Source organism: Aricia agestis, chromosome 7 (genome assembly GCF_905147365.1).
Source record: "Aricia agestis chromosome 7, ilAriAges1.1, whole genome shotgun sequence".
Lineage (NCBI taxonomy): Eukaryota > Metazoa > Arthropoda > Insecta > Lepidoptera > Lycaenidae > Aricia > Aricia agestis.
The window spans coordinates 9,465,311-9,485,289 of record NC_056412.1 but is presented as its reverse complement, the minus strand read 5'-3'; the positions used below and the strand labels follow the sequence as shown (position 1 = coordinate 9,485,289).

The window sequence follows — 19,979 nt, the reverse complement described above, 5'->3', positions numbered from 1 at the left end:
TGCCTTCGACTGTACAACTATATTATCAATTCGTTATTATTATTTTTAAACAAAAAATTGAACCCGACTTCCTAGGTAAAAACGATATTAACGATTAAAATGATCAAAATAGTATGAAATAATTTTTTTCTTCATTAGTGCCTTTTTCAAAATTCGACAAAACCTCAACTAATTCTGATCTTAGTACCGGCTAAGTAAGCTGGTATATAAAACCACTTTATAAAGATAAAAATCGAATCCAGTATCAAGTTTTTTGTTAATCGGTCATGATATTGAGTAAAATAGTTCGCCGACAAGCCACCAAAATTGGAAATGACCTATTTATGTTTATTTTCTTGGAAAATAATAATTATTTTAAAAAAATAAGGATGAGGCCAAATTATAAACGTTATCGGGAATCGGACTCACGACCTCTGAGTCAAGAGTCACTTACTCGAAATCATTGGACCACGGTGTCGCTTTTGGTGTAGAGATACTTTGAGTCCCGGGAAAGGACCGAGCATACTTTTTAACCGCGGATAAATGTACGGATTCTGCGTGATAAACGAATTTTGGTACAACGGAGACGCAGGCATCATCTACTAGACTGATAAAGACGACTTCTTTTCATCGAGGACAGCACACCTTGGGAATAGGGTGGCTCCATGCAGGTTACTTTTCTTTTATTTTTGTTACATAGCTGTAAAGCCATTAACATTGTAATTTTCCATTTTTTTAGCAAAAGATGGCCTCGTGCGAGTTTCTTACGCCAGTTTTTCTCGGCGGGGTAGTTCCCGAACCGGTGGTAGGCAACGTAGTTTCTTTGTTCGACTTTCAAAAAGTGTATCATGTTACCCATTTTGAATAAAAAAAATAAAATAAAAGATATTCTATTTTAGTTTCACGGTTCACCGTAGTCGGTACAGAAGTCTGATGGTGATGACGGTAAACAAGTACGTACGTGGACGGCGAATCTAATTTCCGATTTATTCCCGCTAAGGTACACTAGCAGTTGCCTAATCAACTGAAATCCACACACCAACTTTAAAGCTATCGAGTGGAATCTACTGCTGATGTTATAGTACATATTTCATTGATAACTAGCTATTAAGATAAAGTTTATATACGAGCGTCCGTGAGTCGGTGGGACTCGACTCTCGAGTCATATTTTGTTAAGAAGATGGTTTAAAGTGAATCTATGTATGTTTAATATTAGTATACATGAGCAGCATTGCAAATTCAACGCAAACAAAGAAATAAGCAACTTTATCTTTTTTCCACATGTTCAAAATTATATAACTAATGATATAACAGTACAGATAACTAGATCGTCACAAGTGACCACTCCAAGTGTACGATTGTTGTTGGTGTCGATATAAAAAGTGATATAATATCACTGAACATTATTGGCAATGATACCGGACTGCCGCACTGTCTTAATTAAACGCCATCTTTATTGCAAGCGATCGTCCACTCACGCAAATGCTCACATAAAAGTTATCTTGCAAGTGTTCTTCGTTGCACTCAATAGCTGTTCCAATAACGATAAAACTTTGACAATTTATTATTTATAGCTGTTACCCGCGACTTCGTCCGCGTCAACAAAATGGACCAAATCTTATGCACCAACAAAATAAGTTTGAAAATCGGTCCACAAACGGCGGAGTAAAATATAGGTAAAACATAAAAAAAAGTAAAAAATGTCCTCCTAGCTTGTGGAAGTCGGTTAAAAAGTAGCCTAAGTTACTCCTTATTACATCAGCTATCTGCCAGTAAAAGTCCCGTCAAAATCGGTCCAGCCGTGTTAGAGAGGCAAGTAAAAATTGCTATTTGGGTATATGTACCGTATGTATATTCATATGCATGTAGTAAAAAACGATTCTTTCAATATTACAAACAGACACTCCAATTTTATTTATATGTATATTTGTATAGATAAACCGTTCGAATTCCTGCTATGCCGTACATAGCATTGTAAGTTCAGTATGAATTTTGCTACCATCTACCATCATAATATTACCATCCATCTATTACCATCACTAACCATCATAATAGTGAAATCTGCTCAATTAGTAAGAATGAGAAGTGGACTGCCTTTTAGTTAGGGAAATGACAAATCTCTATCTATTATCTCTAGAAAGTTTGCAACAAACTAGATGACTTAGCAGACTATAATAAAATGAAAATGATGAATGTAAATTAGTAGACACATTTGTATATTTCAAACGCAATATAATATACGAAGGTCTGCGTTCAGATCGTCAGATTTAATACAAACAATACGACCAGTATTAGAACGCCTCTCGTAGCCAACATTTACTTTGCTACGAGGGTTTCGCTTACGTTTGCCATCATAAGTCATGATATGACATAAATATTATTTATGCCTAATGTGTCCCGACTTAAGTGACTTTATGCGTGACAAAGTAATAATCATTATATTATTTAGTAGCTCATACCTTTGTTAAGTGCTTCTTACAAACGGTCTCCAACGAATAATTATAAAATATAATAACGTAATATTATTATCTACATATTATGGCTTTTTGCTAATAAGTATTTCGTGATTATATTTAATTTAATTGTAATTGACAGAATTAACTGTATCGAGTAACTTAATACCCTTATTAACTGTATATTACCACGGCAGTGCCCCAGTCAAGTCTACAACAAAGGCACGGCCGAACCATACTTTTTTTCTAAACGGTTAGCGGATATTTCAACCCTCTATATTATCTTTGATGTTTAAACTTTAAATGACTAGGAGCAAGTATTAAAACTAGCTTAACCTTCAGATCACTTGAAAATTTCATAAATAGTTTACCATTTATGGTTGATCAAAGTTACCGTTTTGTATCTGTACACCCTCATAAATGACTAATTTATTTTATGGTTATTGCCGAGTAACTATAATAATTATGACAAAAGAAAATTATTGACACAGTCACTATAAAATATGTTTATTTGAAGTAACGAAATAACTTGAAGTCCTGGCTTGAATGTGATCTGAAAACTTTTTACGATAGGAAAAATATTGCTTTTACTAGACTTGGCTGTCCGTTTTACAATAATTGAATAATTAATAATTAAGAATTAGTTTTGCAGCAATGTATGTATTGCAATACATTAAATGGAATTGGTTCTGTTCTCTTGGGACTGGTAACTACAACATATTATTGGCAATTTAGGACTAAATCTACGCGAAACCGCTAATATATTTAAGCGTTGGATGCAGTAACAATAACGTATAGCGCTGTGCAGCGCTGGATGATCTAACAATTGAATGCACAGCGGTGGGTGCTGTGACAATAGCATGCAGCGCTGTGCAGCGCTAGAGCTTGAAGTAACCGAACTACTTGTGATTGCGATTTGAATTATGTAACAACAGCTCTTCTCTTTAATAGCATAACGTTATTCTAGCCTAGATTTGATATATTATGTGCCGGCGTGCAGGCATTGTTGCTTGTTCTAATGAGAAATTAATTGTTGACTTATATATAATACCACAAGGATACAACGTAGGTTAATAGTATATCCCTACTGATATAATAATGAAGTCACGAAAGAATCAAGTGGGTCACTAACGATTTGAAAATTGTCGTTTTTTTATTTTTGTAAATGATTTACGTAAATGGTGGCATAAGGACCAAGAAAATGAATTGAAATAAAAAAATATGGATTTTATCTATATAATATCTTTTATGCCAGATATATTAGCCAGGTGATGAAGTAGGTTTTGTTCAGGGTTTATTCAAATTATTGGGGAAAAAATGAGTAGTTGTCCTTTTGTAAGAAAATGTTAGTTACCCACGTCTTTATCTGCTCATGTCTTCAAATATGAACGTAAGTTTGTTTCTTACGCTTTCACTCAAAAACTACTTAACCGATCATATTGACACTTTGTATACATATTCATGGAGATATAAGAAGTATAAATTAGGATTAACCTATCAAGCCCCATAGCTCACCGGTCAGCGAGACACAATAGATTTCCAAGAATCCACGATCGAAGGATTAAAAATATTTTTTTGCAAAAATGTATGTTAAAAACGCTCTTGGCAGTCAAAATACGTTGGCGACCACTAAAAAGGGATTTTCCAAATTACATCAAATAATATAAAGCAGGGAATCAAAATAAGCTTTCTCGAAAAGCTAGATTATTATTAATCATTAAGGTTGGGTTGCACCACCTAACTTTAACTATAACTGTAACTTTAACTATAACTACAGCGCAAAATGTCGAATCTTTGGTTAAAGTTAAATATGGCGTCCTTTTAACCTCCGCTCATACGTATATCTGAAAATTTACTATGTTTTACAGCGTTATATATTTCCTGACGATTTTTACGGATATTATACCCTCAATCCCGTTAGCTGTAGCTTTAATAAAAAAAATAAACGTAACTGATATCTGTGAATTTCTCCGGTTAAAGTTAAGGTTAAAGTTAAAGCTAAAGGATGCCATATTTGACTATAACCATAATTTTAACCACGCCTTTGGTGCAACCCAACCTAAGTATTTTATTTGTGTTTTGGGTCTACGTATTAAACATTTTAAAGTCGATCACCTGATGTCCACTCCAGTATCCTTTTTCAAACGTCTCTTGACACCGACACAGGGCAAAGTAATCAATCCAGTGTCGTTGTGTATTCCTCGATACTATTCATGACTTATCCCGACGACGAAAGGGTGATATTGCGTCTTTGAGTTTTCTTCTTTTTATACAACATTCAGGGATAGCAGGCCAAGACGATTGTAAATTAAAAAAAAAAAAACGGGAGGACGGTTGTCTTAGGGTGGGTTGCACTTAATTTAACTATAACTGTAACTTTAACTACAATACAAAATGACAAATCTTTGGTTAAAGTCAATAATGGACACCATAATTAACGATTTTTTCTTAAAATTTACTGATGGTAATCTTGAGTTTTGTCGGATGAGCGTAATTATTTGTCCCATCATGTTAAAAGATAATTAGAGACAATGGAACCAGAATATTCTGTACGTAAGATTCAGAGCATAATAATTCTTGTCGTTTTGTAGACAAGAGTCCTCTGATAAGAACCGTAGTATACAACCTTTGATTACGGTTGGTGTACCATTGAGTATGAAGGTTCGTAACTTGGGTATTGTGAAGGATGGTTCGCTTATCGCACACAGATTCTACGTAATAAGTAGTTCGAAGCTTCTTTACTAGATGGCGCTGTTACAATATTATGACTTCGCAGTTCATAACAAATGAGACAGAGGGCGCTTCAACACATCCACAACAGTTTCACTTACTGCCATCTATCATAGAGTGGGTTAACTAATTGTAGACAAGTATAAGTAGCCAATTAACCGAAGCTGTTTTAGCAATAGTATTAAGTAAAAAGTTTAAGGCCTACCTGCACATATATTCTGGATTACAGCATAATATTATAACTTCAACCCAGATCTGCGAAATTACTAAGCTATGCTATATTATGGTCGCTGTTAAGCATATTTTGTGTATTTTTTTTTTGTTGAATAATTATAAAAAAATGCAATCTTGTTCTAAATGATATAAACAACATGAATGCATTCATAAGTCATAACTCAATATGTATTTTTTTGTGATGATACCTACACAAAATATCCTTATCATGCTCCAATATTTTTAATATTAAAAGATAAATTTTTAATGGTTTACATCGATTAGGCTTCGAAATTGACAAGCCGCTTTTGACCCATCAATTCCCAAGCGGCAGCCGGCTGCCGCATAACAATTGTGTCTGCGATACCCTCTATGGCGATGTTAAAGAGAGGGACAGTTTCTCTTTTACATAATAGTATGGCATAAATAGTTAAATACATAAAGGGCTTAGGCTACATTTTATCGCAAGATGTTTATTTATTTAAAGCAAATACATATTTTTGCACATACTATGCAGCAGATAGCGAAATCTAGTTACAAATAAATTAAAATTTTTTACACAGAGTTATTTTGGAAAAGTTCTTGTGACATTATTGTTGAAGTAAGTACATTTTATTTATTCATTTATAAATTCTTTATTTGCACATAAAGTAACATACAAAATGAAGAACACAACAAAAGAGTCATAAAATAATGACAATACAATTACAATAAAATTTACAATTTATAAAAATGTGCAAATTGGCGGCGCTGTAAGTGGTTCCTAACAGTTTCTACATTTTATTAAACTTAGCAGAATGTTTAGTGAATATAAACTACAGTAGAACTCCAACTATCCGAACTCCGACTATCCGGATCGCCGATTATCCGAATCACGCGTTAGCCCGAGTGTGACCACTTGCAACTGCTCACCGTCAAGCGAATGCGTGACCTGGCTGCCCGAAAACGGTTGAAGACCGCAAAACAGCTTACATTAACGGAGATGTTTAAAAAACAATGATTTTTATTTCTAAACTTGTACATAAGTACATTTTATTTATATTTAAAACATGTGAAAATTTCATGTTTCTTTCATTTAATTCAATAAAACAATAGTGCAATATCAAAACGTAGCTTTTATTCTCTCCAATAGCAATTTTTTTTTGAAAAATCCGATTATCCGAATATTAGATTATCCGAATGGGCCCCGGTCCCCATTAATTCGGATAATTGGAGTTCTACTGTAGTTACTCATTGAAATTGAGTCTTCATTGGCCGGCGTTCACTGTATAGTTTAAGTTTTGCCTCAATCAACCAATTATAGCTGTCGTCGGTAATTTAGCATTGAAGACTTTATTACTAAACTGACAACGTCGAGTCAACCTCCTGTTTAATTTAGGCGCGACTTGTCAGACCTTTGTCTATATCGGTCCTTGCAGATATTGTCCAAAGTTGATGACACGAGGCACGACAGGATGACCTATAACTAAGTATGTCTCGGCGCTGTCAATGCCGTCCCTCGTTGGGAAACTTTTCAAAATTGGAATTCCAAAGTTGCGAGACGTGCCAGTTCGCAGCCGGAGGATGCACGCTCGATCTCTCAAAGGAAATTCGGGGCGGGCCATGTATTTGTGACAGAATTAAATTATATTCTTTTCGGTGTACATTATTGAATTAGCCGAGTGTAAAATTAGGGTTGTCAAACAGATCCTCGCGGGAATCCGAAAAATCCATTTTATTTATGCGATAAACTCTCTCCGTGCTTTGCATAACTAGTCGTGACGCGCTAAAGTCTAGCCCCACACTAACGTGCTCGGGACAGGAGGAGTCTATAAAGTTGCATTGTAGGAGATTAAATGCAACGCAATTAAGTGACGTGAAGTTCATGCCTGGCTCGTCTCGATATCAGATTAGTTTCTCAGTGGATTACATTATCACGTCTCGCTCGTCCGGCGAGTTGCAGCTATATACTTCCTGCGTATATCCAATTACATCGCCATGGGGCTCAATAGTCATGGAGATTAGAGCCGTCGGCAGATGGTGTTAGCTATAAAGGCTTACCGAATAATACATGTTCGCACGTGTTCGTTGTTATTAATCCCTGAAATTCTAAGGTCTTCCAGAATTGTAACACTTTCGATAGTGTCGATTTAATTATAACGAGATGAAAGAGATCAGATCTACAACGGTTGAAACCATTTAAGGCATGATACTGAAAACTTATATTAATAATACTGTAAAGCTTATGTGAGTATTGAACAAAGTTAAATATAAAGAACCTGAACGTCGAGCTACTCATAAGTAATAATTATTTAACTTTTAACTTTCAGCTTACTCAGTGATGGATTATTAATTTCTTATATTATTTTTTTCGTCTAATTTAATAGCCAAATATTAAGTCCTCGAATATTGAAACTCTATCAGGTACCTGAAAACTCTTCAGTTTTCGTATAGTTTATGATAATATTATACTCCCTATCTTTATTATGTGAGAACAGATCAGCTATGTATCGTTATGAAAAACAAACCAATCAATAATTATGGGCGTAGCCATAATTCATGGAGCTCAATATGCGAGTAAGTTATTGTATAATATTATGTAATTACCGTGTGTCGTAAATTAATTAACTCCTAATTCATGATGCGCTGATATCTGTCTCAGGCAATATGGTAATACAGCAGTGCGAGCTAGTTACATTATGTACTCGTATAACCACCCATTCAGGCGTTTTACTAATGCAATCAACCGGCACGACGCGTCAGAATTAATATGGCACAGTGTTAGTAATTTCTTGGACAATTGGTTTTATGAATGATTCATGTGGCCGTCGCGTATAATTGTTTGAGGCTGTGTTTTGTGCATTTACTGAATAGACTGGGTATGCACACGTACACAATATTTTAAGTTTATGATGCAATTTATCTTATATTCTCTCAACACCGAGAGACCAATTACTGCTTCAATGGTATTTTAGATTCTTTGAAAGATTAGGTACGATTTTTTCTTAATCTCATAAGTAACCTTGATTTTTATATAAAACTTTTATGGACCTTATTCTTATGAAGTTACCACTGTGTCTTACTTCAATAATACTTAGATTCTCGATCCATAAAGTAGTCAACACCCTTAAGTTTGTCAAATGTGTCATCTGTCGTGTCGTTTTTGCGTTTTGCAAAAATTTTAAAATTATCGATAATTTAAAGATATATTGAGCAACGTGTTGTATTTCTTACGTATTTCACCTCACTTCCGCACGGCGCAGGATCAGGTGATTCATTTTGTCCCTTTTGCCATTATCGAATTCGAGAGCGATGGCACCGTCACAAAAACCAAAATCCAAATCGCCCGCGGCTACTACTGCAAGCCAACAAGCTGAGTACAACTTGACCTTGGAGCATTTTGAGCAAAGTTTTAATGACCAACTCGAAGCGTGGGACAAAAAAATTGACTCTACTGTATGTGAAACTATTACCAACGTCATTAAAACCAACTTAACCAACCAATTCTCTCAGATTAATGATTCATTGACTTTAAAATTAAGAAGTCCAAGGTCGCCTATCGGACGTGAAAAAGTCAGGAAAATTTTATAGCGATTGGCAGGATTCCGTTAATAAACATGTAAAATCGACCGAAGACTACATTAAAGATAATACGTACTTATCTCAGAAAGTAACTAACTGCCTTGGAACATCAGCTGGCTTCAATGAACCAACAATCCCGTCAATGAAATATAGAAATCTCAAACTTACCCGAGCGCCGTGGGGAGAATTTACTTGAGATCGTCACTAACTTATCCAAAGTGATAAACATACCTATTCCTATGGCTGGCATAGTGGCTGTTCACCGCGTCCCGCATGCAGACCAGAAAGACGCTCACCCTAAGAACATTGTTCTAAAACTTACTACCAGGCTTCTGCGTGATAAGATTATTACCGCTGCCCGCACCAAAAAAGGATTGAACTCTGCCGACTTGAACATAAGTGGTAACTCGCAGCTCATCTACTTGAATGAACATCTCACTTTAGAAAATAAAAAGTTATTTCGCATGTGCCGGGAGGAGGCCAAGAAGCACTCATTCAGGTACGTGTGGACCAAGCACGGAGTCGTACTCGCGCGCAAGTCTGATACCTCTCCGGTGGTGGCTATCCGCTCGGTCAACGATCTGCAGAAAATTAAGCCTTAATGCTATGCTCACATGGTTTATCTTGTTTGAACTTTGCTTACTTTTTTGTACGGTTTAGTTTGATTTCTATTTAATATTTTGTGATTTAATATTATCTTTTAATGTTTCTAATATTTATGTTGTGGCAAACTTATGTAATTATTTGTTGCACGACAGCGGTGGCTACGGATGGGTTTTGTCATTGCACATAACTTATATTTATCTGGCCTGTTATATAACATACTCCATCCTTGTTTCACAACAGAATACACTCTACATTTTTATAACTAATAGTCTTTATGTTACTATACTGTTGCTATTTACAGTATATATTGTAAATTTGTAAATTATTATATGTATTTAATCCGATATTCTCACGCGCACTTATTTTTATGAACACAAATTTCATAAAGTACACTTTGATACTCGTTTACCTAATATTGAGGCATCTTGCAACTAATAACAATTATAATTTATTATTTAATGTTAAGACACATTTTGATAAAACTGCTTATGTCCTATACATTCTTTGCTCCCAAACATGCCAAATATAAAAAATGTCTTATCGATAGACTTAAAAGTTTACATATAAATAATTAAAACCTTGCATTCCTCTTCAATAAATAATTTACAAACATTACACTAACAAATAAACTAATTTGAATGTTACTACTATTTTAACTATAATTATTAACAAACACACTTAACACGCGATTGACACACAAACATACTATTATATTATATATTTATGTATATATGTATGTATATGTATTGCACACCCACATAATTACATATTATACTTTCCTATAATAAGTAATTAATCTACTCTCTGCTCTAATTGTTCATCTGTGGTCACCGCCGTTGGTATTACATTTAATGTATACTTTATATAAATATATAATAACTTGTAATGTAAGACTGTTTGGAGACCCGAATAAATGAAAATGAAAATGAAGCTTCGAAAACGTCAGCGCATGGTATAGCAAGCCGCACTTTTTTACGATGCTCCTTTGAGGGGCTAGGTTAGATGCTTTCCTAAGCACCACAGTAGTCACCTGGCCTCATTATGGCAATAACATTAGAACAAAATTACTTATGACAGAATAATAATTTTACTAAACGGGTGCAGTGTCAGTATACATAATATAATAATATTAATACGCGAACGAAAAACTTTGTAACCCTTTTTACGAAAAATGGGGAAACGTAGGTGCATGGAAATTCGCACAGTTGTAGTTTATATGGTGAAGGAGTGCATGGAGCTATTATTATTTTGAAATTATGCTTTTATCATACACTTTTTTAATAAATAAAACATTACACACACTACAACACACACACACATAGGAAATGACAGATTTTTGAGTGATAAGCCTATACATACGAATTATACTCTTTCATTTATGGTTGAAGTCTGTTGACAACAAGCTGACAAATTGAAAATGGATTATAGTTTTATTATTGAATCTAAGATACTATTAGACAATGCTTACACAGCCAGTCTGAGATCAGCTGAGTCCCAGAGACAAGAGTTGAAAAAATATGATAAGTCAATATTTTTTACAAAATACAGTAGTCCTAATGTTGTCCTAACGTTGTACTAAGGTCGAATTTCGACCATTGGGCGATCTCTAGTTAAAATAATTACTTATTAATCATATTTCGTGACTGTACCAAATCTTTAATATGCCCCGTGTTTCAGCTGAAGTGACATATTATCCATATCAAAAGTAGACAAATTGGAGAGTTTAAGATGATTTATTCTTAATTAATCATGCAAAGCTCCATAGATCCAAAGATCGTGTAAGAATCTGTTTTGTAGAGAATTCCCTGATTAAAGCAGTTTGTGGAATTAAGCCCTAAGACTGTAGATGCGAGACAACAGCTATAGTTTAGGTTTCCGTCGGCTTGATTGAAATTTTCTATATTATATAGTAAGTATATAGTCCTACTATCCCAGTATACTTAATTAAAAGCTATAGAAAAGTCCAGAAAACTTCGTCTAGATTTAAAACTTTTAAAATGAAAATAAATAGTTTTATTTTTAATCTTAGATCACGATATTCATGAACTATGTAAGTAAATGTAATTTTTCCATCGACGAGCTTTTATACGAAAGTCACACTGTTTATGTGGCTTTTTATATACAATGATAAACATTTTAATATAGTTTTATGTAGGTATATTTATACACAATAATAATAATATGCATATGTTAAATTTTAGGAAAAAACTTAATAGACAAGGACAAGAAATGCACATTAATTATAACTATCTTTTTCTTAATATTTCAGTATTCTTTAGTTATATCATTATTCATTACATATTATATTATAAAATATATGATGCATCTTCCGTAAGTTTTGAATGTAAATTTAGATCCACGCTGAAAGTAATCTGAAATCATATACGTGGGGTATTGTAAGGCGTACGTTTAATGTATAAAGATCAGCGTACGAGTTTAAGATGCAGTTTTAATATAGGCGGCCGCGTACAGCTCATATTTCTCATGCTTGTCTTGCTCCCTATTGGCCTGACGCTTATTTTCTACGTGACAGGCAACCGCGATATAAACGGATCGCTTTTAATGCATTTCGGCTCCGTTCTGCAAGCAATTGTTCACTTTTTAGCATTCATTACCGAAAATATTATTTTGGAAAGGTTACAGTTTTTTGTTGTCACTAGACGTAATTTGGATGGGCCTTATTATCACCTATCGCTAGATACTGAATACTGTAAGAAATACCATTAAATATTTTTATACTGATCTACATAATATAATACAACACGAGTTCACTCATTCATCTTGTATTCGCTCATGAAAAGGAAAAATAACATGAGATTTGATACGTTTCGCCCTTTAAAATATTCCGTGCAGTGGGAGTTGGATCATCGCTTTATTTTGTACTCGAAGCTGTCTAGCACATGGAATTGAGAAATGTAGATTCTAGTGCATTGATTCCCTTATCGCAATCTCTGTAGACAGACGTCACATGTCTCGGAGCTCTAAAAATATAAAATGCCTGTTATTTTTTACCTTGTCTATATTTGTATTAGTATTCATACGTTGTAATTGTTATAATATTATTATAACTTACAATTATATACAACTAGATGACGCCTGCAACTCCATTGCGCCAAAATTCGTTCATCGCGCGGAAACATACATTTTTCCGGATTAAAATATCTTATGTCCTTTCTTGGACTTCAAGGTATCTTCATACCTTTTAGCCAAATAAATTCAGTGGTCTGGACGTGAACATACAAATATTATAAATACGAAAGTATGTCTGTCTCTCTGTCTGTTACTTCAATAGACAGGCAGACATACACACTTTCGTATTTATAGTATTTGTATGGATAGAAACTATAGAAAGTAAATATACTTAAAAGTTAAAAAATAATTATTATCTTTGGACGCTACCCAGTAAAAACATTTATTTTTTATTTTAATGAAATAAGGGGGCAAACGAGCAAACGGGTCACCTGATGGAAAGCAACTTCCGTCGCCCATGGACACTCGCAGCATCAGAAGAGCTGCAAGTGCGTTGCCGGCCTTTTAAGAGGAAATAGGATAATAGGGGAGGGTAGGGAAGGGAAGGGAATAGTTGAGGGTAGGGGTTAGGGGATTGGGCATCCGGTAAACTCACTCACTCGGCGAAACACAGCGCAAGCGCTGTTTCGCGCCGGTTCTGTGAGAACGTGGTATTTATCCGGTCGAGCCGGCCCATTCGCGCCGAAGCATGGCTCTCCCACGTATACATAAGTGATAACTGATAACTACTCGAAGAAATTTTTTACAGATACGGTAACACATACATTCTGTGATCCAGGAAAATTAAAACACTTCTTTACAATTGGCCAGGATAGCACCCGCAGACTACGCGCTAACATATACCATTTTTTTCGAACTTTAGATTATTAAATATTGAATAGAGAAATTGCCTTTATCTATTTGGCAGAAAGACGGTTTATTAAAACATGATATAAATTAACCTAAATGGGTATTTAGCCAATTTATATAACATCCAGTCATAATATGATGAATGATAATGTCAATATTTAGTATTAATATAATTTGATACCCGCGTCGATAGGGTGTGAGCGTGATTGATGCAAATACACCGGTTTTAATAAATGAAATTGGTTCATTGAATGCGAAAATGATTGCGAAAGAATGTTTTAAATGCTATCAGAATACATTTTATATTTTATTCTTCAATGAATCGTAAATTATTTTCCGTTTATTTTATTAGATTGATTAAATTTTAAGCGGATAATATTATGGTTTCTATTTTTTTTCATTTTGTTTATTTTCCATCCACATGGGTGTAAAACTATATCCAAATAACCTAGTGGCGTTGCTAGGTGGAGTGGATATGGTTTCGCTGAAAGCTCTATTGCATGTAACCCTTTATCGTCGAGTCACTCAACAAGAGTGTAGTTGAAATAAAAGGTTCTGTTGAAATAAGATTCTGTGTCACGGTCGCGCCGACGTGTAAAGGCGCTCCCTCACCGGTAGCATTCGCTGGTAATGTAACGTTACAGAGTCGAGCATTACGTCAGTGATGGAGGAGAGCCGAGCATTGCAATGCGCACCTTGTAATGATACAAAACCGAGGATTACAATTTACAATGCGCATTGCGCACCTTTTACAGTTACAGTGTGTAAAAATGTATCTTGATACAACTTGTAACATCAACTAGCTATGAAATGCTCAAAGTCGAATGTTACATTACACGCGAATGCTCGTCAGTCAGGGAGATACGAGTAGTATTGTAATGCAATGCTTAAAGTCGAATCTTTAATGTTACATTGTAATGTAATGCTTAAAAATGATTCTATTATATTAGATTACAAGTGAATGATCGCGGTGAGGGAGCACCTTAATACATTTAAGGTCGTCACGACTTCTAACAATATCTATATCACATTTTACTAAGTATATTAGAAGTAAAACTTTTGATATACAAAACAACGCACAAACCTTTAAAACTACGAGCTGGAATAAACATAAGCCGAATTAGGCATCCACAATCAATCAATCAAATTTATTTATTTGCTAAAAGTATTATGGTACAATAAATGTAAAGGAAAAATAACAACTAAGGGAGGACTTTCAAAATTCTATGGGGTAAACCTCAGCAGGGGATCAATGTTGTTACGACTACGCCAGTTTTTTCGGGAAAAGGCTATTTAATATGATCCCACATTAATATAATTTTTTTAAAAATATTAACTTTTAATAATATTATGATGCTAACTTTTATTCCGTCAGTTTACTACGTATGGTATTGCATCCATTTCAAGTAACAATGATTAACCGCAGTTCGGGTTTATTAAATTCCTGACGAAACCGCGAGAGCTTATTTTGCCAACGAAAATGAGATTTGAGAGCAAATGTTCCGGCGTATCATACAAATTACTGGACTATTTCTACACAATATTGTTATGAACACAACACGGGATCTAGTGGCCGATACACGAGCTTTACGACTAGACACCGCTCCTAATTACCGAGTAACAAAATTATTCTCTGTTTATTGGATACGAAAAATGATTTTTAATTTACGTAATATATTTATTTGTATATTTGCGTACTGATACTCCTACAAAGATGTCATCTTACATATAATAATTTATTTATCACTATCATTAATTAACTTTATTAAAATAACTTAATGTTGACAAAATATTATATTTCGTCAAATCCTTCAAAAAGCAAATCCTTTAAAGGCCAATGTTATACCATTGGCCCTTAAAGGATTTGCTTACTTTGGTTAGCAATTATTTTTATTAATGATTAAAAAAAAAAATCTTTATTAATTTTCCCCTACAATACAAAAAACACATATACAATTATTATGATGTAGTTACAACTTACAAATTGTATTGGGAGACAGGTGCCCTATCTAGGTTGCCATTTATTAAGGGGTCCACAGACCCCCTTTCAGAAGAATCGTGTTTAACATCATTTAGACTTTAGAGGTAAGTCACAAGTTGTGAGAGCTCTAATGATAACAATATTATCATTAAGTACGTAGCGCGATGCTCGTAGCACGCGTAGCTCGTGCGTAGCGCGTACGTAGCGCGATCCTCGTAGCACGCGTAGCTCGTGCGTAGCGCGTACGTAGCGCGATGCTCGTAGCACGCGTAGCTCGTGCGTAGCGCGTACGTAGCGCGATGCTCGTAGCACGCGTAGCTCGTGCGTAGCGAGTACGTAGCGCGATGCTCGTAGCACGCGTAGCTCGTGCGTAGCGCGTACGTAGCGCGATCCTCGTAGCACGCGTAGCTCGTGCGTAGCGCGTACGTAGCGCGATCCTCGTAGCACGCGTAGCTCGTGCGTAGCGCGTACGTAGTGCGATGCTCGTAGCACGCGTAGCTCGTACGTAGCGCGTACGTAGCGCGATGCTCGTAGCACGCGTAGCTCGTGCGTAGCGCGTACGTAGCTCGATGCTCGTAGCAAACGATATACAACCGTCAATAATTCTTTCAATTACCTCGGAAGTCCTGCAAGGCATCAGAACGTCGAGGTATGTAAACACGGCTAAATGAGTTTCTCCTTCCTAGTCAATACAATAAACGTCTGGCGGACGCGGAACGGCGAGCCCTGCGCAATCCTTTAGATTAGGCCCGCAACACGCACCCTGCTCTATTTATGTTGGGCCTTACGGAACAACTTGTCGCCACTTTATTACACTTGTTCCCACTTCTGATCTTATTCAAATTCTTTATTAAACACGCAATATATTAATATATAATAGTGTAAAGCAGGCAGTGTTGATCACGTCTTTTAATCCCATGCTGAGTAAAAACTTGTGTTATGGCAATCAGACAACGGATGCATACCGCACAATTTTACCCTAATATATTATTGTTCCAATGATAGATAAGGTACATTATTCACATTGGACAGACTTGTATGAGAGTTTCGAGTCAGCTGCTTGTCCCTATTTCTGATGTTATTATTCCAAAGATAAGGAATATTTTAATTTTCAAACTTCTGTGTATCAAATACAATAATTATGTGTAACAAATCTTTTGAGTCAACTGCTGTGGCTACAACTTTATTTTTAAGTGAATTTGTATGCTTTAGGATCACTGTTATTAATAAAAAGATTCAGAAAATTTTACCACGATATCGAGTATAAAAATTAATCATCTCCCCTAAATATTGATGTTATTTTGTTTCAGATGTGCTGAGAAGATGGTATAAGTATGCGGAAGATGGAGCGGTCGGGTCGGCGGGTGAAGGCGGGGTCGCTGAGCGGGTTGTCGGGCGGGCTGCCCGTCGGCGCGGCCGTGCGGCGGCAGCGCTCGCTGGAGTGGGGCGGCGACCGGTACAGCAGCAGCGACGACGACAAGCCGCCGCAGATCGCCGACCGCGTCTTCGCCTCGCTGCTGGCGCACGCGACACAGCAGTTCGATAGTGAGTACACCTACACAATTGAGGTACCTACTATCAGAGAAGTTAATTCGAAGGTAGATGGCGGACCTACGTAATTTGGTCGCTTTTATATCAAACTCAGTGGTTAACATTTAACTTGTCCAATTGACGCAGGTCCGCCATCTGACTATGAATCAATTTCCTCGATGATACATACAAGAAGCTATCGTCAGTCCTGGCACCCAAAACTGACTTACACTAGTTACAGACAGTATTTTGTCAGTTGTCGTGAATATTTATTTTGTTAGAAGCCGAAGACAGAGTCGGTAGCGACTGATTTCGGCGTTAACATGTCGTCAGTGTAACACGATGATGAGGGTGCAGACTGAGGGCGTTTGTGCACTACACGGAACGGTAAAATTTCGTGTAGTGCACAAACACCCTGACGCGTTATTAGTTATCATAATATTAATACGCAAGCGAAACTTTGTAACCCTTTTTACAAAAAATGGGGAAACGTAGGAGCATGAAATTTCGCACAGTTATAGCTTATATTATGGTGAAGGAGGGCATTGAGCTAATATTATTTTGAAATTATGCTTTAATCATAAAAAAAATTAACAAATAAAACGTTACACACACTACAACACACACACTAGGGACAAGCCTATACATTTGAATTGTACTCTTATATATTTATGGTTTCAGTCTATTTTTAAATTGAAAATAGATTAAGTTTTTTTTTTATTGAATCTAAAATACTGTTAGACAATTATTACACGGCCAGTCTGATTTTATTAATCTGAGACTGTTGCAGGAATTATGTCTAAAAAATAATAAAGTCAATTTATTGACAATAGAATTATATCAATAGAAAAGCGTCGAAATTTGAAACTTGCATTTTTTTTATCTTAGATCGAATTTCGACCATTGGACGATCTCTAGTTACTTGAATTATGAATGAGATAGTAGATACAAGCACTTAATAGCATAATCGCTGTGAGTTATTTTATGTAGGTAGATATACTTCTCGCTAAATTCACTTTGATTAGCAAATTTTAAACATTGAAAACCAAATATTTGCCAATATATTATTATTTTAATGTTGCAGACAAAACATGAACAAAAATTCATGTATTTATGAACAAAACTACAAAACATAAAATGTGCACTAAGACAAGTTTAATAAAACCGTCTGTCATTAAATTGTTTGTCTGCAAATACAGCGCGATATAATTTGAAATTTATTCATCGTGCAGCACGGCCTAGGGTCCACGGTAAGCCGTAACAAGTGGGATCATTAGGGCCCTGCAGCGGCGGGGGAGGATGAAAGCAATTGATAGGGGAACTGTGGTATGCTTATAAGGAAAACTTGGCCCACCTCCCCGCAACTAGCGCTTTATTACTATGTTAATAAGCTTTGACGAACGTAGACATTGCAATAATCATGACTGTGAAATATAGCATTTGAAGGTATTAAAGCTTATAATATTTTGTTTTATTACCTATTCTACATCAGGCGATCTTAGGAACACATCCGTAAATTCATAAAAAAATAAAACATTTTGAATTTTTTAATGAATTGACGGATCAAACTACGAGGTGAAAAGACTATAATGTTTAATCTTACGATGACGGATGAAATAATTTGTGTGATCCATTGCACATGATATAATGCTAAAAGCATGAAGTACTTTGAGACAAAATAAAATAGCATCTTCACTGTGTGTGACGCGCCTTAATATTGCTGTACGAAGTTACCAGTTATTGTTAGGTACAGTAAAATCACGATTAAACCATTAATTAAAGAAAAGATAAACGAAGTTTCAGTAAGACATCTTTTTGTTAAAGATCTATCTAAGATCTTAAAATAAGATAGAGTAAACAAAATTTTATAGTAACTGAAGCAAGCTTAGGTATATTATTACTATATAACGAAGCGACATTTGGATAAGATCCAAAATGAAGAGAATTATAATATATCAGACCAAATACGGCTTGCTGGAGTAACGATGTTTTCAGAAAGCTGTGAAATAAAACATTGCTATTTTGTGGCAGTTGAGGTTATAACTTATATTTCAATTTTATAATTTTATACGTTCAATGATAAAATTTATTGAATATTAGATGACGGACGCCGTTGGGCTAAAATTCTTTTATTACAAGGGAACCTTACATTTTTTCCGGGATAAAAAGTATTCTATATCCTTTCCCGGGACTCAAAGTATCGCCATACCAAATTGTAGATAAATCGGTTAAGTGGTTTGGGTGTGAAATGGTAACAAACTTTCGCATTTATAATATTAATCGGATAGGAGTAGCATTAACATTTTGGTAAAAATCTTTTAATATTATATTACAATGATGAAATATTCCTTTTTATAAGTTCTACGGGAAGCACTATATAAAATTATATGATATATGAAAAATTAAAGTAACATTCAATACGCGCAGTTCCATTGTTGCGAATAAATGGAATTTCTTAGTAAATTCAATTCCACGTTCAAAGGAGCTTAAAATATGTCAGTAATGTAGTTTGGTAGGTAGGCAGCGGTTGAGATTGACATGCAAACGGAGGCTTTTAGGTAGTTACAAACACTACCCCACCGGCGGCTAATGTGATTAGACTGGCCGTGCCGGTATTTGCGTAGCTAAGCGCCAGTTCATACCGATATGCGATGCGAGCCATTTTTAACCGACTTCAAAAAATGATGTATCAATTGTAATATTTTCAGAACTGCCCAATTTTCTTATATATTAGTCTATGTCAGCGTCTGTACAAATGTGCCAAATTTCAAAAGTGTATGTATGTATGTTTGTTCTTATGTTTGTGTTCGCATATCTCCGGAAATACAAGTCCGATTTAAGTGATTCTTTTTTCTTTGTACTAAGTATTGCTCAACTTAGGGAATACGCAAGTTTCATCATAATCGGTTTAGTGGTTTTTGAGATAAGGATAATTTAATTACGTACAATTTTGAAGTCGTTCTTCTCTTTCTTTATCTTTTTAAAATACTATTATTAATATAGCTATTCAAAATTGAACTTAGTATATTATGAGTTTCAAGAGATAT

The 19,979-nt window shown here is 35.2% G+C and overlaps 1 protein-coding gene across 1 annotated transcript in view; it reads left to right on the top strand.

The window, feature by feature from the left end:
* LOC121729140 (teneurin-a) overlaps nt 1-19,979 on the top strand; it is a 414,953-nt gene that overhangs the window by 93,442 nt on the left and 301,532 nt on the right. Inside the window, exon 2 of the mRNA XM_042117536.1 lies at nt 16,713-16,947. Within this exon, the coding sequence (XP_041973470.1) occupies nt 16,737-16,947 (211 nt within the window). The 5' untranslated portion in view covers nt 16,713-16,736. The remainder of the gene's footprint in view (nt 1-16,712; nt 16,948-19,979) is intronic.